The 26639-nt window shown below is 36.6% G+C and overlaps 1 protein-coding gene across 2 annotated transcripts in view; it reads right to left on the minus strand.

The window, feature by feature from the left end:
- Nucleotides 1-26639, minus strand: part of COMMD1 (copper metabolism domain containing 1) — a 144911-nt gene that overhangs the window by 76874 nt on the left and 41398 nt on the right. For both annotated transcript variants that reach the window (XR_009506438.1, XM_059942694.1), the window contains exon 2: nt 822-1103. Coding sequence is in view for 1 of the 2 variants with exons in the window: in XM_059942694.1 (XP_059798677.1) it covers nt 822-1103 (282 nt within the window). In the remaining variant the exon portion in view is untranslated. The remainder of the gene's footprint in view (nt 1-821; nt 1104-26639) is intronic.

Here is a 26639-nt window from a genome sequence, read left to right on the forward strand (position 1 = left end):
CTGTTTTGTAAATAATCAAGATCAATTAAAAACAATTTGTAGGCTCAAGGACAGAAATAGTATACTTTAGGGTCTTTAGGAACAACACAATGTTGTAATTAAAATACATTGCTGGGACTTCCCTGGTGGTGCAGTGGTTAAGAATCCACCTGCCAGTGCAGGGGACACGGGTTTGAGCCCTGGTCCAGGAAGATCCCACATGCCGCAGAGCAACTGAGCCTGCGAGCCACAGCTACTGAAGCCCACATGCCTAGACCCTGTGCTCCACAACAAGAGAAGCCACCACAATGAGAAGCCCGCTCACTGCAACTAGAAAAAGCCCGCACGCAGCAATGAAGAGCCAATGCAGCCAAAAATAAATAAATAAATAAAAATAAATTTATTAAAAAAAAACACATTGCCTCCTATACCTGAATGCCTATAAAGATGAGTTTTGTGAGATAGGTTTGTTCTATGTTGTTTAATCTCAATTCCTGGTCTTTACTTAGCATCTTTATCATTGCCTTGGAGATTCTGACCAAACGCCATGAACTCAGATCTAACCAAAAGGGAACAGTGGCCAACTTCTGTGCAATCACCTTATTGACCCATTTTGTTCTTTTGAGATAGCTGCCGGAGGCTGGTTTTCAGACTCTATCCACAGTTGGGAATATCCAGACTTTCAGATGATTCTATCTTTGAAAAGGGATTCTGAAAACCAGAATCTTTTCCTGTTATCATTATCTCTGCAAACAAAGACTGTTACATAACATCATTCTGAATGTATGGCTAATATGTAATGGAAAATACAGTTTACAAAGGGAAATTGAAATTGAACTCACCTGTCCACTTTTCCCTATTTCCAGCTCCATTATGGCAACAGGAGTGTGCATTTGAGCTGAGTGTCTTGACTGCGATTTGCCATCAACTCTCCAGCTCAAGCCCCGAAGCCCACTGTCCCAGCGGCTCTGGTTCATGAGGCTCTCTCGGATTTTTGTCTTATGGCTCTTCCAGAATTTGGAAATGACAGCAGCTTGGTCAGATGTGATCCCGCCTTGCTTTTTGGTTTGAGCAGTCAAGAATGCCTCCAGCTGGTTGAAATCCATGTCTGCAGATGCAATAGACTATAATGACAGAAAAAATAACAAATATGAATTTGGTAGATAATTAGAAAAAGATGCATCTTAACTACAGATCACATTTTGAGTGATTCTTAATCACTGAATAAGCTTTCAAAAAGGGTCATCAAAAGACAGTAATGAGAATAAGTGCTTCATAAATACAAAAATATTCCCTTTGAAAATACTGAATATCAGAAAAGCTATTTTGAAAAATTCCATGTTGGGAATTCCCTGGCGGTCCAGTGGACAAGACTCCACGCTCTCACTGCCGAGGGCCCAGGTTCAATCCACAGTAGGGGAACTAAGATCCCACAAGCCACACGGCGTGGCCAAAAAAAAAAAAAAATCTGTGTCACTCAAATTCTCTGTCAATAACTAGAATCTATAAATATCCAGTTCCATGATGAGGAAATAATAAAATATAAATAAAATTAAAATGTAAAAATAATAAAACAAGAGAATAAAATGAATTAGTACTCTGATGAAATCTTACATAATTTCACAGTGCCTTGTAGCCAGGCTTGGTTTGATATACTATAACTGGGTAATGCCTTGTCCATACGAAGTACTAAGTAAATTTTGTTAAGTGAATGAATTAGTTTAGTTTTATAGCCCATCTTCAACCAAATAGCTCATATCCAATAATACTACTCTGAAACTGTATACTACTTTATTCTTTTCCATAAATTTTCAAATCTTAATTGCCATTGCTGTTCTGAGAACAGTAAGCAGCTAAACTGAAGCGGGAAATCATCAAAGGGCTGGGGCAATGGAGGCCTGAATAGGTCAGTGATGGTTAATGATTTGGTCTCAGAACAAGCTTCCCCCTGCCTGGCCATGAGGATTGGTATGAGCTCCAAACCAAAATATCATAGTACCTCCTTTCTCTGGGCACAATGATTGATCCAAATTAATCTCCCAATTTAGGAGGAGAAGTGGTCTTGCCTCCTGGGGTCATGGTACCAGAAGAACATGAGACTGGAGGGTTGCAGACAGACATCTTTGATCTTTTGGCAAAAGCCTGATTGCAATAAAATAGAATGAAGCCAAGCAGAGATGAGAGTGGGTTCTAATGGAGTGATATCCTGTTCTGTAACCCCCAAGGCCTTGGTTCCTGCAGACCTTTCTTCAACTCTGTATGTTATCTCGGCATCTTTTCCACCTGTAGGCACCAAAAACTCCCATTTACTATTCAAGATAGTTTAAGCTGTATTCCTATCATTTGGAACCAAGAGTCCTGCCTACACTTGAGCAGTAGCAGTGAGAACAGAGGAATGTAAAGGTAGACAGTGTACAGGTGGAGTATAGGTAGAATAGGTGGAACGGAGGCTGAAAGACAAACATGCTGTCTTTCATTCCTCCATTAATATGAAAAAGTTGTACGATAAATATTACAACATAGATTAAAGATATTTCACATTACAATTCAACAAATGTTTACTGAATATCTGCCTATTTACCGGGTAGGAGGACCCAAAATCTCTGGCTATGCCACTCAATAGAAACATTAATTTGTATAATATACTATAATTAAATAAAATTATTTCCACTAGCACTTTGCTTCACACTATCACATCACAACACAGGTGATGTGTATCATTCTTTTCCTCAAAGCATATTAAGAAATCTATTCTGATTTAACTTCACTTGTGACAGAAGTTATTTTGGTTGGGTTCCAGTCAATAATATCCTGAACTGGGGTCAATTCATCCAAAAACGGTATTACCGTCTCTGTAACATATTCTTGTTTTTACTTGCCCAACTCTTTAAAAATGTAAAAACCATTCTTAGCTAATGGGCTATACAAAAATAGTGTGTCCTGCAGGATGTAATTTGCCAACCCCTGCTCAAGAACATCCTACAAAACAAACTGACACATGTCCTACATGACTTGGCAATGTCCCATCTAATATTATGTGGAACCTGTTTGTAACTACCTGGGCTTAGAAATTAATCTTTTTCTTTTTACATAAAAAATTATTTTTTGGCACAGTTTTATTAATAAGCTCTAAATTTTCCAGGAATGCAACTAACACAGGTTGTATCAATACTTTGGTTTGGTCAGAACTTTACAAATAGGTTGCTGAGCATTTTGGAAAATCTCATTACCAGTGGCAATACCATTCATATTTTGATATCTGAACTACCAAAACAACACATCTATATATGTCTGCATTTACTGCTGCACATTCACAGTGATTCTACATATAGATGCAAGTATTTGATTAATTCATTACATGTTCTAATGCAGTAATGCTTCAACATTTACATTGTTAAATATATATTTTAAATTACTGTATTATTTTATTTTCCTTATAACTTTCCTTTATATTACATGTATGCCATCATATTATTAGAAATTATACATGTTAATTTTACTATATGTGAACTATAATTATACATGCATTTCATTTAAGGTTAATAAAGGAACTGTATGGTCAGACCACTCAAGATGGCTGTTCTCTTGCTCTCTGTACATCCCCTGCCTGACCAGTGCCTGCTTCACCTATACCCTACACTATGACTGACCTTCCTACAAACTTGCCCCAGACCCCAGCTAGTGACTGTTCTTATCAAAAGGGCGGTGAGGGGTGTGCCCCTCTGCTGGTTTCCCTGCTAACTAATGAGCCAACCTGATGTAACTCCCCCTATAATTGGCAATCTCCCCTTCCACCCAGGAGCGAAGCCTGCCACCATGTCCTGCCTGCTGTCTGTCACACGTGGTGGGGTGTTGCCCCAGGACCTTGCTGCAGATGTGTAAGCCCCCCCATCCATTAAACCACTGATGTCTCTGTCGCTGACTCTGAGCTCTTTCTTCGGTCTTGAAGCTGGGCAAGTGCAGGCCTTCTAGGCCTGCAGGGTGCAGCCCAACAGGGACACTGGAAAATATTTACTATAAAAAGGAAACCCTGGGTCTGATAGGTTTGAGAGCTACTGAGGATCAAGTCCAAACCCAACACAACAGGCCCTTCAAAATGTGAGCTGACTTATTATAAGCAGATAGGCTAGAGGGTCCTTGGAGAAAGAGAACCAAGAATGGCTCTCTTGACATAAGAGAACCCATTTAGGCCTAAGCCATTTTGTGATCTAAGCCTGGCTGCCATGCTTGCCCTTGAACAGATCTCAGTAATTAATGATCTTAAGGGAGGGAATGCAGAAACTAGGGAGGAGCAGTCAAGAAACAACAGTGCAGCCTTGGGGCAGGGTCCTCGTTCCTCAAGGGATATACATAATATATCTTTGAGTTCTGCAGGAACTAAGGCCCCCACCAGGTGGAGGATGGAATGAAGATGTTGATAGTCTAGACTTTAATCAACTAAAGCCTGGACTCTGCCAACCTTTGTCCCAATTCTATGCTGAATTCTCCTCTGCTCAAGCCCCTTCATGAATATACATGTACCCTTAGTTTAAAACTTCCCCAATTTTGCTGTTCAGGAAGACACTGCTTTGAGAAAGATCTCCAGTGTTCTCCTTACTTGCTGCAAGTAATAAATCCTTCCTTCTCTCAATCTCTGGCTTGGTTGTGGCTATTGGCTCAATTCTCACCACTCTTGGGCAAACCCAGTTTTCTGGTAACATTATCCTCCTATCTTATTTTACTCCCTGCCTCCCACACTTGCCACTCAAACAGCACTAACTTGTTCATAATGCCCCTGCTACCAATCCCAATATGCTAGCTGCTTCTTTCTGTGTGCCTCTGTTCATGCTATTCTAACTGCCTGAAATGTCCTTTCATCACCACCTTCACCGGATTAACTTCTATTCACCATTCAAGACTCAGTTCAAGCATGACTCCCCCAATATTCCTCCTCCCCTAGTAAGGTAAGAGTGCCTCTCTATTCCAAAAATGCCCTAATATCTCTATCATAGCACTTACCTCAATGTAATGAAGCTTTCTGTTTACAAGTCTATTTCACCCAACAGACTTTAATCTTTGACAGAGTCTAATTTATGTATCTCTGCAAATATAGGATCTAACACAACTTTTTGAATTTATGTTCTAAGAAGCACAACTGTATCAACAACTTTTTAAACCAAAAGTAATAAATGTTGCAGATTACGTCTAGAAGTATCTACAGTTACCAACTCCTTGCTCTACAAAATCTTACCATATATATCACAAACTATAAACTCCTAGATAAAGTAGAAAATAATCCCATGGTGTTGATATCTGTTTGCCTAATCTAGCCTTGCAAATTAGCAAGGGGCTCAGAGCTAAAGGATATTTAGGCTAGGAAATCAGGAGAAAGGAAGAATCTGATTGAAAGATAAAAATGCAAACCATCATATTAATGTTATTGACAATGTTGTGCTGCTAGAATATAATCATAGAACAACCCCACATGATGTGGCTGCTGGTGGGCAGCTTGCAGAAACCACTGGTCACCTAGTCTACACAGATCAGCAATATGCTAAAAATGTATTTGACTGAAATATGATGATCCAATTACAACTTTTAAATGTTAAAAATTAATAATTATCAGTTTGAAACTTAAATTTCAAATGAACAAAAAAAGTGAGGTAGTAGGAGACAGGAAAACAGAAGAGACGTAAAAACATGCCAAGTTGTTCTATTTCAGAGAAAAGAAACAGACTGATATGTATGCAGTTCCGATCAAAATCCTAGCAAGAGGGCTTCCCGGGCTTCCCTGGTGGCGCAGTGGTTGAGAATCTGCCTGCTAAGGCAAGGGACACGGGTTCGAGCCCTGGTCTCGCAAAATCCCACATGCCGCGGGGCAACTGAGCCCGTGAGCCACAACTACTGAGCCTGCGCGTCTGGAGCCTGTGCCCGGCAATGGGAGGGGCCGCGATAGTGAAAGGCCCGCGCATCGCGATGAAGAGTGGCCCCCGCTTGCCGCAACTAGAGGAAGCCCTCGCACGAAACAAAGACCCAACACAGCCAAAAATAAATAAATAAATAAAAGTAGCTATTAATAAAAAAATTTAAAAAAAAAAACCTAGCAAGATTTTTTGTAGGTATAGACAAAATTATTGTAAAATTTAAATGGAAAGGCAAAGGAAGTGGAGTAGATAAAACAATTTTGAATAAGAACAATAAAGTGGGAGGAATTGGTCTTCTGCATTTCAAGATTTAATTCACCGCTACAGTAATCAAGATTCTGTGATATCTGCAGACAGACAGATACATAGACCAATGGAATACACAGACCAATAAAAAACACAGAAACAGACCCCCACAAAATGGGCAACTCATCTTTGACAAAGGTGCAAAAGCAATTCAATGAAGGAAAGAAAGATAGCATTTTCAGCAAAAGGTGCTCAAGCAAGTAGATATCCATAGGTTAAAAAAGAGAACCTCAACCTTAGTCTCATAACATATAAAAGTAAATTTTAAGTGGTTCACGGGCTTAGATATAATGAAAAACTGTAAATCTCAGAAAGAAAAAGAAAGACAATCTTTGGGATCTAGGACTAATCAAAGCATTCTTAGACTTGACACCAAAAGCATGATCCATAAAAGCAAAAACTGTTAAATTCGACCTCATTAAAATTAACCTTCACCATGTGCAAAAAACCCTGTGAAGGGGATAAAGACATACTTCAAATTGGGAGAAAATATTTCAAGCCGCATATCTAACCAAGGACTAGTATCTAGAATATATAAAGAACTTTCAGGGACTTCCCTGGAGGTCCAGCGGTTAAGACTGCACACTTCCACTGCAGCGGGAGCGAGTTCCATCCCTGGTCGGGGAACTCTTTAAGATCCCGCATGCCACACGGTGCGGCCAAAAGAAAAAACAAAAAAGAACTTTCAAAGTGTGATATTAAAAAATAAACAATCCCATTAGAAACTGGATAAAACATATGAGAGACATTTCACCAGAGCAGATATTCAGATGGTAAATAAGTACAATGAAAAATGCTAAACATCATTAGCCACCAGAGAAATGCAAATTAAAACCACAATGAGATGTCACTATACACTTATCAGAATGGCTAAAATGTAAAAATAGTGACAAGACAGGATACAGAGACTCTGGATCACTCATACATTGTTGGTGGGAATGTAAAATGGCACACCCACACTGCAAAACATTTTGGCAATTTATTATAAAACTAAACATGCAACTTCCATATGACCCAGCAATAGCATTCCTGGGCATTTATCCCAGAGAAAGGAGAACTTACACCCATACAAAAAGCTATACACAAATGTTTATGGCAGCTTTATTTGTAATAGCCAAAAATTAGAAACAAACCAGACATCCTTCAACTGGTGAATGGTTAAATGAACTGTGGTATATCCATACCATGGACTATTTCTCTACAATAAAAAGGAAATGGGCCATTGATACTACAACTTGCATAAATTCTCAGAGAATTATGCTGAGTGAAAAAACCCAATCAGGAAAAGTTACACATTGTACTATTCCATTTATATCATATACTTGAAATGGCAAAATTACAGAAATGGAAGACAGATCAGTAGTTGCTAGCGACTAAGGAAGGGGTGGGGGCCCTTTGAGGAATATGTGGCTGCAGCTGCAGCTGACCTCGGGTCCACCCGCTCCTGCTCTTGACTCGCCACTGTTTGCTCTCACCCAGGAACGAGTCAGTCAGGGAGGTACATCACAACCATGGCTTTGAAAGATACCAGAAAGATACCCGTGGAACCAGAGGTGGCAATTTCACCAAATTAGAATCACCCTATCCAGTCACAACGTAGAACCTCTGGAGAAGGTTTGTGCAGACTTGATGAGAGGTGCAAAGGAAAAGAATCTTAAAATGAGAAGACCAGTTTGGAGGCCTACCAGGACTCTGAGAATCACTACAAGAAAAACTCCTTCTGCTGAAAGATTTGGTCTCTTTTTCAGATGAGGATATACAAGAAACTCATTGACTTGAACAGTCCTTCTGAGATTGTTAAGCAGATTACTTCCATCAGTATTTAGCCAGGAGTCGAGGCTGAATCACTACTGCAGATGCTTAAATCAACTATTTTAATTAATTGATTATCAGTTGTTTAAAGGGGGAAAAAAAAAAAGGAAGGAGCAAGGGTGGGTGGGAGGAAAGTAGATGTGGCTATAAAACTGCAACATGAGGGATTTTAGTGGTGATGGAAAGTTCTGTATCTTGACTGTACCAATGTTAATATAATGGTTGTGATATTATACTACAGTTTTGCAGTACGTTATCGTTAAGGGGAATCGATAAAAACTACAATGGTATCTCTTTGTATTATTTCTTATAGCTGCATGTGAATCTACAATTATCTCTAAATAAAAATCTTAATTAAAAAAAGAAACCTACATCAGGCCTATTTCTTGCTCTAAATATAAGTTCTTTAAGAGGGCAGAGACCTTGCCTCTCTTGTTTAATATTTAACCCCTGGAGCCTCGCACAGTGACTGGCATATAGTAGGTGATCAGCAAATATATACTGAATGAGTGAATAGTTGGATGAGCATGAAATCTGGAATCCCAAAAAAAAAAAAAACTAGTCCTGTACTCACTTGATTTTGGGAAAGTCTTTTAGTCTTGTTGTACCTCAACTTCCCCATTTATAATATGTAGATATAATATAGAATATGGTTATTTTAAAACTTGGCTCCAAAATTCTTTGACCCTTCTCCCACGAAGAGTTAAGGGTCTATGTCCCATTCCCTAGAATATGGGCTGTGTGAGTGTTTGATCATGGCAATTCCAACTATATGACATTCTGGAAAAGTCAAAACTATGGAGACAGTAAAAAGATCAGTGGTTGCCAGGAGTTCAGAGGGAGGAAGGGAGAGATGAATAGGTGGAACACAAGGGATTTTTCAGGCAGTGAAACAATTCTGTATAGTGTACAAAATCTGATACTAAATGGTGGACACACATAACTAAACATTTGTGTAGAAAGAATATACAAACAGAATGTACAAGACAAAGAGTGAATTCTAATGTAAACCGTGGATTTTAGTTAATAATGTAATCAACACAGGCTCCTCAACTGTAACAAATGTACCACACTAATGCAAGATGTTCATAATAGGGGAAATTGCTTGGGAGCAGAGAGCAAGGGAGTATATGTTAACTCTCTGCACTTTCCATTCAATTCTTCTGTAAACCAAAAACCGTTCTTAAAATAAAGTCTATATATAAAAAAAAAAACTAGTGATAGATACAAAAACATGCATAAATTTCAGATATTATGCTGAATTTTAAAAGTTAGATACATCGAGTATATACTGTATGATTCCATTTATGTTAGGTTCTAGAACAAGCAAAACTAATCTTTGATAACAGAAACTAGAAAAGTGGTTACCTGAGGCAGAGGTGGGGCTGACTGGGAAGAGGAATGAGGGAACTTTCTGTGGTGATGATAGGATGATAAGATGATGATAGAAGTGTGGATTACACAGGTATATATATTTCTCAAAAACTCAAACTGAATACTTAAGTACTATCATATAAATTATACTCAATTTTTTAAAAAGCAAAAAATAACTTCTTACAAAAAAGATACCATTTTTTAAAGTTACAAATTCAAATGAAATACTGAGATTTTGTAAAGTATATAACTGACAGAAGAGTAGTATGCAGAATAAAGAACTCCTTGAAATCAAAAAGACCTACCAGCTAAAAACTTGACCAAAAATATGAGCAGACTATTCATAGAAAGCGAAACTTAATAATAAATCAATCAATAAAAATATGCTCAACATTAATAATAAAGAAAATGTAAACTAATACCATTTCCCTTCCATTAAACTGGCAAAAAGTAAAATGCCGCACAATATTAAAAACTGTTTCTTCACTTCCTCACCAACAATTCTCATATACTGTTGTGGGAACAGAACATTTTTGAAGAGCAATTTTGCATTATCTGTCAAAATTTAAGATGTACGTATTCTAGAACTCAGCAACTCTTCTGCAATGGAAAAAACTTAGAGGAACTCTTAAACCTATGCACTGGGAGTCCTATGCAGGAATGGTTATTGCAACAACGTTGGTAATAGTAACAAATTAGAATCAACCCCAATGTCCGGAACAACAACAACAAAAATGGTTAGTGACATTCAAACCATGGACTAATACATAGTAAATGAATTAGAATTATATCTATCAACATGGATAAAGCACAAACACATAATGCCGAACAACAATAACAAAAAAGGCAACTGCACACAAATACATAAAGTATGATACTATTTATATGAAATTTTATAAGATAAAAAAATACTATAAATTTAAAATATGTATGTAGTAAAAATGTAAAATTATGCATGAGATTGATAAACACCTAATGCAGGCCAGAGCTTACTTCAAAGGACAAGGAGAATGAAATCTGAGAGGCATATAGGGGGCTCTAGTAGTATCTACAATTTTTTTTTAATGTTTTTAATAAAACTAACTTTAGAACAGATGTACAGAAAACTTGTGAAGATAGTACAGATTCAATATACCACACACTCAATTTCCTAGGCTATTAACATCTTACATAAGTAAAGTCACACTTGTGACAATTAGTGAATCAATACTGATAACATTATTATTAACCATAGTCTATATGCTATTCATATTTCCTTAGTTTTTACCTAATGTGCTTTTTATGTTCCAGGATCCCATCCAAGTTACACTACATTTAGTCAACATGTCTCCTTAAGCTTCCCTCGGCTATGACAGTTTCTCAAACTTTCCTTGTTTTTGATAACCTTGACAGTTTTGAGGAGTACTGGTCAGGTACTTTGTAGAATGTCCCTCAGTTTGAATATGCCTCATGTTTTTCTCATGGTTAGACTGGGGTTATAGGTTTTGGGAGAAAGACCAGAGGTGAATTGCCATTCTCATCATACCACATCAAGGGTACATGCTATCAACATGGCTTACCACTGTTAATGGAACCTAGCTGAGGTAGTGTTTTTCAGGTTTCTCCACTGTAAAATAACTCTTTTCTCCCCTTTTTCTATAATCTACTCTTTGGTGGGAAGTCACCATGAGCAGCCCACACTTAAAGAATAGGAAATTATGCTCCACCTCCTTGGAGGCAAAGTATCTATATAAATTATTTGGAATTCTTCTGTGTAGCTCAATAATGTTTTAAAATACCCAAAAAAGAAAGAAATAATAAAGATCAGAGCAGAAATAAATGAAATAGAGACTAAAACAAAACAAAACAAAAACAAAAAGATCAGTGAAACTAGGAGCTGGTTCTTTGAAAAGATATACAAAATTGATAAACCTTTAGCCAGACTCATCAGGAAAAAAAGAGGGCCTAAATAAATAAAATCAGAAATGAACAAGGAGAAGTTACAAAGGATGGTAAGAGATTACAACAAACAAGTATATACCAATAAAATGAACAACTTAGAAGAAATGGATAAAGTCCTAGAAATGTATAATCTCCCAAGACTGAATTAGGAAAAAATATAAAATATGTACAGACCAATTACCAGTAATGAAATTGAATCATTAATTAAAAAACAAAAACAAAACAAGCAAAAAAACTCCCAATAAACAAAAGTCTAGGACCAGAAGCCTTCATAGGTGAAATCTACTAAACATTTAAAGAAGAGTTAATGCCTATCCTCAAACTATTCCAAAATAGATTGAAGAGGAAGGAATGCTTCTGAACTCATTCTCTGAGGCCAGCATTATCCTGATACAAAACCAGACAAAGACACTGCAAAAAAAAGAAAATTACAGGCCAGTAACACTGATAAACATAGATGCAAAAATTCTCAACAAATCAAATTCAACAATACATTTAAAGGATCATACGTCATGATCAAGTGGGATTTATCCCAGGAATGCAAGTACGGTTCAAATCCGAAAATCAATTCATGTGATACACCACATTAACAAACTGGAGAATAAAAATTCTATGATCATCTCAATAGATGCATAAAAAGCTTTTGACAAAATTCAACATCCATTTATGATAAAAACTCTCAACAAAGTGGGTACAGAGGGAACATACCTCAACATAATAAAAGTCACATGTGACAAACCTGCAGCCAACATCATACTCAACGGTGAAAAGCTGAAAGCATTTCCTCTAAGATCAGCAACAAGACAAGGATGCCCACTCTCGTCACTGTTATTCAACATAGTATTGGAAGTCCCAGCCACAGAAGTCAAACAAGAAAAAAAAATAAAAGGAATCCAAATTAGAAGGTAAGAAGTAAAACTGTCACTGTTTGCAGATGATATACCATATATAGAAAATCCTAAAGATACCACCAAAAAACTATTAGAACTAATAACTTAATTCAGTAAGTTGCAGGATACAAAATTAGCATACAGAAATCTGTTGCATTTCTATACACTAACAGAGAACTATCAGAAGAGAAATTTTTAAAATAATATCATTTACAGAAGAATAAGACACCTAGGAACAAATCTAACTAAGGAAGTAAAAGACCTGTACTCGAAAAACTATGACACTAATGAAAGAAACCAAAGACGACACAGACAAGTGGAAAGATATACAGTGCTCACAAGTTGGAAGAATTAACATTGCTAAAATGACCATATTACCCAAGGCAATTTAAGATGCAATGCAATACCTACCAAAATACCAACAGCAGGGACTTCCCTGGTGGCGCAGTGGTTAAGAATCTGCCTGACAATGCAAGGGACACGGGTTCGAGCCCTGGTCTGGGAAGATCCCACATGCCGTGGCGCAGCTAAGCCCATGCGCCACAACTACTGAGCCTGCGCTCTAGAGCCCGTGTGCCACAACTACTGAGCCCACGCACCACAACTACTGAAGTCCGCACGCTCTAGAGCCCATGCTCCGCAGCAAGAGAAGCCACCGCAATAAGCCCGCGCACCACAATGAAGAGTAGCCCCCGCTCGCCGCAACTAGAGAAAGCCTGTGAGCAGCAACAAAGACCCAACATAGCCCAAAAAAAAAAAAAAAATACCAACAGTATTTTTCACAGAACTAGAACAAATAATTCTAAAATTTGTTCTAAAAGGCCACCTACTGAGTGGGAGAAGGTGTTTTCAAACAATATATCTGGTAAGCAGTTAATATCCAAAATATACAAAGAATTCATACAACTCAATATCAAAAAAAAAATTTTTTTAAATGGGCAGAAGACCTAAACAGACATTTTTCCAAAGATATACAGATGGCCAACAGACACATGAAAAGATGCTCAACATCACTAATCATCAGGGAAATGCAAATCAAAGCCACAATAAGATATCACCTCACAGCTGTCAGAATGGCTATTATCAAAAGTCAACGAATAATAAACGTTGGCAAGGACATGGAGAAAAGGGAACCCTCATGCACTGTTGGTGGGAATATAAATGAGTGCAGCCGCTATGGAAAACAGTATGGAGATTCCTCAAAAAATTAAAAATAGAACTACCATACAAGAATCAATAATCTCTCTAATTTTATTCCATATCAAAAGAGGAAAGCAAACTTGCTAGTCTAATATAATAAATATAAATTAATGTGAAAAATCTTGGTTCTTATGACCAAGAAGAATAAATACTGGGGACATAATTTCAACAACCCAAAAGTACTATTTCTTAAAAGTGTATCAAATATAAGTGATAACTCAATGCAATCTAATAACTTGTAGCTCTTTTTAATCAACTCGATAAAATATTGTCAAAGATAAATAATAAACTTCTAGGATAAGTATCTTATTGACTCAAATATAAGATGACCTTGAATTTAGGTAATTCTATTTTTCCAAGAAAGAAACAAAGTTTAATTGTAAGAAATATTCTTTATCATGGTCAGTATTGCTAGTAACTCATATATATAATTTTAAAAAAAAAAGCAGAAAATTCTCATTCACAAATAATATACTTACCATCAATCTCATCCTGCTTGGAAATAACTGTCTTTTTCTAGTTATATTATATGTGGGGTGTTTAATATTGTAAGAAAAAGATATTGCTGGAATATTCCAAGGCAGTTGTTTGAATGGATAGCTATTTCTTTAGTGAGTAAGTTATATCCAAGAAGAAAGAATGATTAGGAATTAAGCAAGATAATGCATGAGATATAAATATTTGCTTCTCCAACTCCTTAATGGGAACAGTAACTAAGAATTTCAGAAAGTTATTCACTCCCCTAATTTCCATTAAGTAAGTGAACTGGAACACATCATGCAGATTTAAATTCGTCATTTCTGAAAAAAACAGACTGACAAGCATAGGAGGCTAACCAAGAACTAACAATAGTTCAACCCCCATAGAAACTACTCATGGTAACCAAAAACAAATCTTTACTTGTCAACAGTTCTGTGAAGGTTCCAAGAATATGTTATGCCATAATGTGCACACATTCCCTTAGTTAAGCCTATAAACTACAGAATGCTACCAGCTGTCAACACAAAGAAATTAAGACCTTGAGAAAGCAAAAGCAATTTGCCTCTAGTGACTATTAATATTAGCTTGTTAGTAAAGGGTAATAAAGAGAATGTTTTTTCTTCTTATTTCACCAGAATATTTTCTGACAAAAATATATATTTACACAATTAAAGATCAAATACCAGGTCAAAAGATCTTAGTTGCATTTCTATAGCCTCTTGGAATAAAAAAAATCATATGATGAGCTAAAGCAAGTGAAACTGTCCAAAAAATGGTTTAGGTAAACTAGTGTTTTCTAATGCTCTTAAAAGTTTTCTTTTTCTTTTTTTTTAAATTTGTATTTATTTATTTTATTTATTTGGTTGCACCAGGTCTTAGTTGTGGCAGGCGGGCTCCTTAGTTGTGGCATGCGAACTCTCAGTTGCAGCATGCATGTGGGATCTAGTTCCCTGGCCAGGGATAAAACCCGGGCCCCCTGCACTGGGAGCGTGGAGTCTTATCCATTGCCCCACCAAGGAAGTCCTCAGTTTTCTTGTTTTAAAAAAACTAAATATTTCCCTTGAAATTGCTTATGATATTATTTTAAGTAGAACATAGTCCAAAACATAAGCAGAAATAGTCCAAAAGAAAAGCAACTCAGTTTTTGTGTTTTTGTTGTTGTTGTTGTTGTTGTTGTTTTAATTTATTTGGCTGCGCCGGGTCTTACTTGCCGCACACGGGATCTTCGTTGCAGCGTGTGTGCAGGATCTTCGTTGCGGCATGCATGTGGGATCTAGTTCCCTAACCAGGGATCGAATCCAGTCCCCCTGCATTGGAAGCACAGAGTCCTAACCACTGGACCACCTGGGAAGTCCCACAACTCAGTTTTGTCTTTTATTTACCTTCAGTAAATTCGTAAAATCTGGTTTACTGTACTTACAGTTAGAAAATGGTTGTGCTGTTTGAAACATTTCTCTGGGCTTTAGTTTCCCTGAAATTAAATGAAGGGAATTTGCTAAATGGTGTCTATGTACTCTGCCCCCAGTATTAACATTCCATGTTGCCGTATCTATACATTGAGCTACACAAAATTGCTAGTATGCAACTGTTTTTGACTTACAAAAATGGTAATTTGAAGTGGTTCAACCTTGCTAAATTTCCAAAGCTTTATTCCCTCCTATAAACTATCTTTGGCATAACTCAGCTTTTGTATTCTTTTTTTTTTTTTTTGAAGTATAGTTGATTTACAATATTGCTTTAGTTTCAGGTTACAGCAAAGCGATTTGGTTATACATATATATGTATATATCTGCATTTTTTTCACTTCTCATTATAGGTTATTACAAGATATTGAATATAGTTCCCTGTGCTATACAGTAAATCCTTGTTGTTTATCTATTTTATATAATAGGTAGTGTGAGCTTTTGTATTCTTAGAGTAGACCAAAATGATGAAAGCTGGCTCTCAATTGCCTTTCAGGATTGAATGTACTTTATTAGAAAATTTTTGTAAGGCCTATTTTATCCCTGAAGAAAAAGTAGATAATCTGATATGGAAACCCTCCTATGTTACTACTTCACAATTCAGTTTTGAATATTTGCAGAATTTGTTCTGGCCCACTCAGTTTTGACTCCACTTGTTATCACCATATAATCTTCATCACCGAGTTTCAACCACCTTCCTATCAGGCCCTGTCCTAAGCTCTCAAAAAAGATGAATAACATGAACATGACTTTGAAGGGCATACAATCTGGTGTGTAACCAAAAGCACAATGCAGCATCCTTGGCTTTCCTCATTTGCCAGGAAATCTAGAGCAGTACTACCCAAAGTACAGTCTGCAGACCAATGCCAGTCTACAAGTCCACTATGAGGTGGCTGTAGAGACTGAGAGTAAACCTTCAGAAACTTTTGTGGCAATGTGACAGTATTTTTGTGTTGATTATTCTAACAAAATAATTGAACCTTATATTTTTTTGTATTTTTGGTGAGAGACTGAAAATTCTAAAAACACAACACACACACACATACACTACAAATCTGGTCCTCAACAGACATCATTTAAGAAGCACTGGTGTTGAGGAGTCTATTGTTTTTGCAATTTAGGTCAGCTGTATTTTAAAGTAAAAACACTCACTCATCTCATATCAGACTGCAACAACTAATAGCTAATTGGTCCCATTTCCACTATAATAAAAATCCTGGCTACATTTAAACAGGGGGAAAAAAGGTTACCAAGAAGAAAATAAGGTGCTGGCTATGGACAACTTGGAAAGATTAAAGTCAAAGCTAAAAATAAGAAAAGAGAAAAATGCTATTACTTTTCACTGGGGAGAAAGGAAAATATTTCAAGTTGACAGCAAATTTTATAAATCACTGTTGTCTATGCCTGGTCCTTCTTACAGGAAAAAAAAAAAAGCTATAATCATTTGAACTTCTCAACTTACACAATTCAGAATTGAAAATTACCAATAGAAGGAAACTTCAGCAAAAAGAAGAGCTACGGAGTGGATAGGAGAATTCATGCCTCTCATATCTGTGTAATTAGTCCTGTTTCTTGCCACCTGTGATAAAATAATAAAGTCTCTGTTTATCTGATGTCTCCATGCCTGGGAAGTTACTGGAGCCTTTGTAAACAAAATACAACCATGTTTCATTTGGCACAGGTAAACACAGAAGTGCAATCAAATCATATTTCAAAGGCAAATTCACATTTCCCATTACTAGATTTAATACACAACTGACTAGCGTGTCTGTTGAGTACTACTGCCATATTCTGCATGCTAATTTAACAAATTTACACATTAAAAAAGAAACTAATTTGGTTTTATAAGACAAAAATTTGGCCAATGACGGACTCGCCTAGAGTACCTCTGGACACATTCCAAAGTTCAGTGACTTACATAACTGCTATGTAACAGTCACTATGTCAGGAACTTTCCAGTTTCCTGGCTGCTTTAACATCCAATTAAGGGCAGACAGGTGAAAAGTTAACCAAGCCCAAAATCTGGTGATAGAAAGCTAGGTGGGAGTGAGAAAAAATAAAAGTATACACTCTAACAGAGTGATGAATCTGGTTAAATATATTCATATCAGGTAGCAGCACACCAGTGAAAACTGAAGCTTGAACATCAACAATTTAAAAACAGCCTCTAAAAAAAATAATAAATAAATAAATAAATAAATAAAAACAGCCTCAAGCAATTGGGAAGTCTTTGGTATACAGCAATTAGTCATTGTGCTCTAACAAATTTTTTTTTTTTAAGTGTAAAGGTTTTTTTTTTTTAATTATGTGTTAACACAAAGTTATTTAAGTCAATAAATTTTTAAGGAATTTCACATGTTCTGATTCTTTCCACTGCCAATCACCTTAGTTCCTCCAAACTCATAATCTTCAAGATAAAATAGCCCTTTCAAAAAGTAGTTATCATATAAGTCAGCCCACAATTCTTTTAGTTAGGCTTCTTTGATCTCCAATGAAATATGGACACACTTCAAAATTCCCCACCTGTAATCTTTGGGATCCAATTTCCTCAAGCGATTTACTTTAGGACCATGTTTAGGGTCAGGAGATGGATCTGCCTGGTTCTGAATTTGACACCCTCTAAAAATGTATTAGGTTCAAATCATATTCACTCCTAAGCCATCACACCCTAGAACAGCACAGATCATTGGGATATGCCAATACCTAAGATAAAAAGTTTGTTAGGTTTTTCATAGTTTACTTGACATGTGCTCTAACAAATTTTAATCATGTGTTCTAGGAGGTATGCTTAGCTAGTAAGCATACCTACCCAACTTCCCAGAATTTTCAGGGCAGCTTCATGGAACTTGTTTCCTTAAGGATATCAAACCTTGATACTTCAATAAAGGTAAATACTTATTTACCCTTTTGTATGTTTGAAAATTCTTAGAAAAGTTTTTTTTAAGGCAAAAAAAATAAAATACTGAGGGAAAGAAAGGCAAAGGAGTCTCATGTGAGAAGGGTAGCTGAACTTTGAAGCTCCAACTCCTGTCCTTGAGATTTATCGTGGCCTTAAAGATAACTCAACCCCTTGCAGCAGCCATTTTTTTCACATTTAGTAACTACTCCGGTGGATTTTTAAACATCTATCCCTAACTCAGATTACACTTGTTTTTTCAAGATCTTTCTTAGTCATTTATAAGATTTCACATACTTTAGTCAGCATTGGTCAGTTGATCACCAAATATTTATTAAGTGTTCACAAAGCTCAACACCATGTTGAAATACCTGCTCACACTATGTTTACAGTTTAGTAGGGAGACTACTGATCATATCTATAATTTTCTCTATTGAAGTAGTTTCGGCTCTGGTTTTTGAAATAGTCCACTTGGTAGCTAGGCCTAGAAGATAAATCACACTGCTAATCCAGACAGTCTTCTCCATTAAATAAGATATGTAATTTATCAGAAATTGTCATCTTGAAATTATAGAAATTAAACATAGTTCAGCACATTTTACATGAAATTTTATTTCCATGTTTATGCTTCCATATTAATAAAAACCTGACCACAGTAATTTTAGAATTTTTAATTATATTCATCTACAGCAAAATAAATACACCTGCTATTCTAAATATTCACAAAACATTTATTTATATTTCAAACACTCTAAAGTCAACTAGCTAAAAAAAATAAAATTCAGGTAATAATAGGTACAGAAAAACCACTCAATCTCTCAATTGTTTATCACAAACACAAAACTGAAAAATATAACAAAGAAAATGGCAGAAATAATAGAAAATAGTAAGAAACGAGTGTTTGGACTTCTGGGTATATAGATTTCTCTGGTACAGCTAAGAAGCAATTCCCACTGTAGAACTCCAGAAAGACAAAGATATGGAAAGCACTAGGTACTTCTGAGTCAAAGAGAAGTTGGAAACCAAAGAACTGGTTGAAAATCTGCTTACTTAACCCAACTACCACCCCATCACTTCCCCTGGTGAAAGACTGTGGGTTTCCATTCTACAGAGTAAACTAGAGGGCTCTGGACTCAAGGACTCGAGGCACAGCTCAAGGTATGGGATTCATTCTGAAAACTGGAAGATAACTCATTCTGAAAACTGGGAGATAAAGTGTAGGTCTACTTACTGAATGATGGGCTACCTAGTCCCCTTCCACCATCGACCCTGCAATGCAACTGGGACATGAATGACCCAGAGTTGAGCCAGTCTTCATAAGTTAGGGCAAAATCCTTCACAAAGAGGATACCACCTCAGAAACCAGCCATGGAGCTGAGGGATTCCAAGCCACCCATACTTATGACCAAGTGGCTATAAATTTGGGGTTCCAACTACCCCCTTAAGCTCAATAATTTAGCAGAACAAGCTGCAAAACTCAGAAAAACACTATACTTACAATTACAGTATTATTATAGCAAAAAAGTACATAAATCAGGATCAGCCAAAATAAGATATGCATAGGGCAAAGTCTGAGAGGGTCCTGAATGCAAAGTTTCCATGTCCCTTCCCCAGAGAGTCAGGATGCATCACCCTCCTGGCACATCAATGCATAACAATACACAGAGTATTGTTTGCCAGAAAAACACACCCAGGGTAAAAATTCCAGTTTTTATTGGGGTTTCATTACATAGGCATGACTTTTTTTGTTTGTTTGTTTGTTTTGCTACTGAGTTGTATAAATGCTTTGTATATTTTGGATATTAGCCCCTTATCAGAAATATGATTTGCAATTATTTCCTCCCATTCAGTAGGTTGCATTTTCATTTTGTTGATGGTTTCCTTTGCTGTGCAGAAGTATTTTACTTTAATGTAGTCCCACTTACTTATTTTTGCTTTTGTTGCTTTTGCTTTTGGTGTCAGATTCAAAATATTATGGCCAAGACCTATGTCAAGGGGCTTACCGCTTATGTTTTCTTCTAGGACTTTTATGGTTTCAGGTCTTATGTTCAAGTCTTTAATCCATTTTGAGTTAATTTTTGTGTATGGTGTAAGATAGTGATCCAGTTTCCTTCTTTTGCATCTGGCTGTCCAATTTTCCCAATACCATTTATGGAAGAAACTGTACTTTCCCCATTGTATATTCTAGCCTCCTTTGTGGTAAATTAATTGATCATATATGTTTGGGTTTATTTCTGGACTCTCTATTCTGTTCCATTAATCTATGTGTCTGTTTTTATGCCAAAACCATACTGTTTTAATTACTATAGCTTTGTAATATAGTTTAAATTAATCAGGGAGTGTGATGCCTCCAGCTTTGTTGTTCTTTCTCAAGACTGCTTTGGCTACTCAGGGTCTTTTGTGGTTCCATACAAATTTTAGGATTGTTGACTCTATTTCTGTGAAAAATACCATTGGAATTTTGATAGGGATTGCATTGAATATGTAGATGTAGGTAGTATGGACATTTTAACCATATTAATTCTTCCAATCAATAGTATAGGTTATCTTTCCACTTAATTGTCTTCTTCTATTGCTTTCATTAATGTCTTGTAGTTTTTCAATACACAGGTCTTTCATCTCTGTCAGATGGATGATAAGCCTTTTAGATTATATGTGTGGGGACATATGTTACTAATACAGGTATTCCAGAAATTGTTTGAAGATCATAGAATTTGTCAATATCCTTGCTGTCTAATTATTATCTTAAAAAATAAATTTTTCTTTTTTTGGCTGCATCGGGTCTTAGTTGTGGCATGCGGGGTCTTTGTTGAGGCATGCAGGATCTTTTGCTGCAGCATGAGCTCTTTGTTGTGGCACACGGGCTTCTCTCTAGTTGTGGCATGTGGGTTTTCTCTCTCTAGTTGTGGCATGTGGGCACCAGGGCACATGGGCTCTGTAGTTGTGGTGGGCAAGGTCCAGAGCGCAGGGGCCCTGGAGTTTGCGGCACGCAGGCTATCTCGTTGAGCCGCGAGAGCTCAGTAATTGTGGCACACGGGCTTAACTGCCCCGTGGCATGTGGGATCTTAGTTCCCTGATCAGGGATCGAACCTGCATCCCCTGCATTGGAAGGCAATTCTTCCCACTGGACCACCAGGGAAGTCCCTATCTTAAATTGTTGTGTCACAGAAATAACTAAGTTTTCTTATTAAAAGTGCATCAGATCTTTAACCATGGCCATTTTTAAAAGTCTTTTGTCGTTTTTAGACACTTACTATTTAACTCTGATACATTTGCAAAAGTACTTCATCTTCAGAAAGATTCATGGAAAGGACTGACAAGTACTCTAGAATACAGGTTTTGATAACTTTAAAATCATACCACTGAAATGGATAAGAACTTCCAGAACTCTAATGGAAAAACAGGACTCATGCAGAATAAGAATTAGTAACATGGGATTTAGTGAACTGATGAGAATGATTATATTTTATGACTTTTTGTTTGAAACACTGCTGGTTCTTTAATGTTTTGAGTTAAACAAACAGGTGCTTGGAAGAAATCTAAATAATTTCATTCTTAAAGAAAAATCAAATAGTTCCCTGACCTTGCAAAATATATTTGAACTAAAATTTTTGAAAGCCATCTTTTCCCATCCATTTCACTATGAAATAAAAATTTCAGATGCAAATTTTTACTTGGGGAAAGATATAAACATGCATCTTCCCTCAACGAAAAACTATGCATTTCTTTCACATAAAAATTATAAGGAAATAATCTTGACGTGCTAATTTTTTTTTAAATTAATTAATTAATTAATTTATTTTTAGCTGTGTTGGGTCTTCGTTTCTGTGCGAGGGCTTTCTCTAGTTGCGGCAAGCGGGAGCCACTCTTCATCGCGGTGTGCGGGCCTCTCACTATCGCGGCCTCTCTTTTTTTTTTTTTTTTTTTTTTTTTATCGCGGCCTCTCTTGTTGCAGAGCACAGGCTCCAGACGCGCAGGCTCAGTAGTTGTGGCACACGGGCTTAGCTGTTCCGCGGCATGTGGGATTTTCCCAGACCAGGGCTCGAACCCGTGTCCCCTGCATTGGCAGGCAGATTCTCAACCACTGCGCCACCAGGGAAGCCCTGAGGTGCTAAGTTTTAAAGCACCTGAAAAATTATTCTACCTATTATATGTGACCTTAAAACCAAGTTATCTGACACAGATCAGTGGAACAAAATTGAGAGTTCAAAAATAAACTGTTATATTCATGGTCAATTGATTTTCAACAAAGGTGAAAAGGCAATTCAATGCAAAAAGGATAGTCTTTTCAACAAATGGGGCTGGGATAACTGTGCACCCACATGCATAAAGTTTAATTTAGACTGTGCTCCTTAAGCTTTCATTATCACATTCCTAAGAAGTGCCTCTAGACATTTTAAACTCAATTGTGCCCTACCCTCAAAAAATTTTAATGCCACAAATATCCTGTTTATCTGTTTATGTACTATAGATCTCTGCTTTATACGTAAAAAATTGGTTCATTCTTAAAGAACCAATTCTCTCCTCCATTGAGAATGTATGAGAACATTAACTCACAAATACACAAAAATTAACTCACAACGGATCATATACAAAAATGTAAAACCTAAAATTATAAAACTTCTCAGAAAAAAACAGAAGAGAACATCTTTGAGAACTTTTGATTATGCAAACAGCTCTTTAATACAACAGCAAAAGTATAACCCATAAAGAAACAAATTCATAAGCTGGTCTTTATCCAAATCAAATACTTTTGTAGTTCAAAAGACAATTAAATAACAAGCCACAGACTGGGAGAAAATACTTGCCAATCATATTTCTTATAACAAACTTGTATCCAGAATATATTTTTTTAAAGTTCTTATAACTCACTAATAACACAAAATGACTGAATTTTAAAATGGGCAAAAGATTTAAATAGACATGTCACTTCTGCAGCTTTTGGGGTGGATATCTCTTGGATCCATGCCTAAGCCATAAAAAGGCGTATGGTTTGAGTCACATTTTGAATTAGCATATTCTCTGAAGCTGGGTTAGGGTCCCAGGCTTATTTTTTTAAGGTACACCTTGGGCTGGAAGTTATTCCTGGCTTTGGTTTCAAGGCCTCTCTGTTCTTTGCTTCGAAGCCTCTGTTTTCTCAGGCTGCAAGTTCTTCTTGGATTTTTTTTTCAAGGCCTCTCTGTTCTCCCTACTTGATCCTGCTCCTGTCATGGGAACTTAGTCAACTGAAATCCTCCTTCTCAAACTCCTGCTGACTATATGCTCTGCCACTATGGCACTAACTCTACTTTCTCCCTTGTTGACATGATTTTACTAAGAATAATTTAGAACTTTCAAGGCTCCTTTGGAAAAACTTAACGATTTCCCAAGCTGGCTCCTCTAAGGCTTCCCCACTGCACTCCAGCCTCTCAACTTCTTACAGTCACTGGAATTCCAGACCCCTGCCGACTCCCTCTAAGGACTCAAGGAACACACAAAAGCAACCACTTAGATAAAAAGGTCCAATCACATAAGTTAGTTCGCATGTCTGGAGTACACTGTCACGTGCGTGCATCCTCTACAAGTGGTTGTGTTTTTGTGTACTTTACTGTACAGTACTGTATAGAGTACAGTAGTAGAGTAAAGACAGTAGTACCTTTATTTCAAGCCCAGGGTGTCCGGAAGCAAGTGTAAAAGCAGCAGTGATGTAGCTGGTACTGCTAAGTAGCGCCAAGCAATAATGAGGGAAACAAAAGTGAAAATAATTGAGAGAGTGGAGCGACAAGAAGAAGAAGAAGTAACTAAAGAACTGAAGAGATTCACGACGCAGGATATAGCATGGGGATTTGCTTTATTTGAGGAGGCACTGTTAGTTTTTGAGGCACAGGACCCGAACGTAGAATGGTACACGAAGGTTGCACCAGCAGTTCAGAATGCAATCCACTGCTATCATGTCATCTATGATGAGAAAAAAAGAGCTACTACCCAGACATCACTGGATCATTTTTTCAAGAGGGTAGATAGAATTGAATCCAGCAAGGAACCAGAACCTGTGCCATCAACGTCAGGCATGAGTGAAACTGCAGCTTGCCCTCCGTCTCTTATTGTTGACGATCCTTCAGCTCTACCATCTCCCAACTCCTCTCCCTCCTCCAGTCAGTAACTCTTCTTCCCTGTTCACTCAATGCCAGCCCTTGTATGCCAGCTGTTGTACTGTACTACTGTACTTTTCAAGGTACTGTACTATAAGATAAAAAATGTTTATTTTTTGTTTGTTCTTTACGTATTATTTGTGCAAAAAGTATTATACACCTCTTACATTACAGTACTATATAGCCGATTGTGTCAGTCGGGTACCTAGGCTAACTTTGTTGGACTTAACGAACAAATTGGACTTACGAACGTGCTCTCGGAACGGAACTTGTTCATATGTAGGGGACTTACTGTAAATATTCCTAAAATTCTCAGAAATATAGGAACTAACCAAAATATTTTTCAAGTTCACGTGATTTGAAAATAATGTGATTTGGTAAATAACAAAACTTTAGTATTGTTGGTTTAATGAAACAGGAAGGTCCTCAAACTTGTCAGCATTAAGTTTAATGCAGACATACATTTTATTCTACTTGGACTTACTAGTCAAATAAGCTAATATTATATTTACTAGATGCTTAAGATTATAAAACTTGCAGGTTTGATTTTAATCAAATCGAATCATTATTCTGACAAACTTAATTTCAACAATAATTGTGTTTTAAAATGTGACTGTTTTGAAGTACTTTCCAAAATCTTTTTGGTAACTTGAACCTTCAAGTTATACTATGTTAAATAATAGATATTTATTGAATATGTGGGTCATTCCTAAATAAAACACTGAAACATTATTACTGAATATAAGTTTAAGTGCATATAGTTTTGTTTTCTTATTCTTATAAAGAGACTAAAGATATTTAGGTCTGTTAATAAACATGTTTTTGTCACACTGAGAAGGTATACTATGAAGAAGCATATATGTCTAGAAGTTATGAGATAATATATTCATCAAATGTGCTAATCTGCTACAAAATGCTAGTACATGACAGGCAATTCTGTTGTCTACTAACTAGTTTTCTCTATAAAGGTTACTAATGGTTAAAAATTATCATCATTTTGGAGAATGAAAACCATATGATTATCTCAGTAGATGCAGAAAACGCTTTTGACAAAATTCAATACCCATTTATGATAAAAACTCTCCAGAAAGTGGGCATAGAGGGAACCTACTTCAACATAATAAAGGCAATATATGACAAACTCACAGCAAACATCATTCTCATTGGTGACGAAACTGAAAGCATTTCCTCTAAGATCAGGAACAAGACAAGGATGTCCACTCTCACCACTATGATTCAACATAGCTTTGGAAGTCCTAGCCACGGCAATCAGAGAAAAAAAAGAAAGAAAAGGAATACAAATTGGAAAATAAGAAGTAAAATATCACTGTTTGCAGATGACATGATACTATACATAGAGAATCCTAAAGATGCCACCAGAAAACTACTAGAGCTAATTACTGAATTTGGTAAAGTTGCAGGATACAAAATTAGTGCACAGAAATCTCTTGCATTCTTATACACTAATGACGAAAAATCTGAAAGAGAAATTAAGGAAACACTCCCATTTACCATTGCAACAAAAAGAATAAAATACCTAGGAATAAACCTACCTAGGGAGACAAAAGACATGTATGCAGAAAACTATAAGACACTGATGAAAGAAATTAAAGATGCTACAAACAGATGGAGAGATATACCATGTTCTCGGATTGGAAGAATCAATATTGTGAAAATGACTATACTACCCACAGCAATCTACAGATTCAATACAATCCCTATCCAATTACCAACGGCATTTTTTACAGAACTAGAACAAAAAATCTTAAAATTTGTATGGAGACACAAAAGACCCCAAATAGCCAAAGCAGTCTTGAGGGAAAAAAATGGACCAGGAGGAATCAGACTCCCTGACTTCATACTATAATACAAAGCTACAGTAATCAAGACAATATGGTACTGGCACAAAAGCAGAAATATAGATCAATGCAACAGGATACAAAGCCCAGAGATAAACCCACGTACCTATGGTCAACTAATCTATGACAAAGGAGGCAAGAATATACAATGGAGAAAAGACAGTCTCTTCAATAAGTGGTGCTGGGAAAACTGGACAGCTACATGTAAAAGAATGAAATTAGAACACATCCTAACACCATACACAAAAATAAACTCAAAATGGCTTAGAGACCTAAATGTAAGACCGGACACTATAAAACTCTTCGAGGAAAACATAGGAAGAACACTCTTTGACATAAATCACAGGAAGATCTTTTTTGATCCACCTCCTAGAGTAATGGAAATAAAAACAAAAATAAACAAAT

Source organism: Balaenoptera ricei, chromosome 13 (assembly GCF_028023285.1).
Source record: "Balaenoptera ricei isolate mBalRic1 chromosome 13, mBalRic1.hap2, whole genome shotgun sequence".
NCBI classification, from domain to species: Eukaryota; Metazoa; Chordata; class Mammalia; order Artiodactyla; family Balaenopteridae; genus Balaenoptera; species Balaenoptera ricei.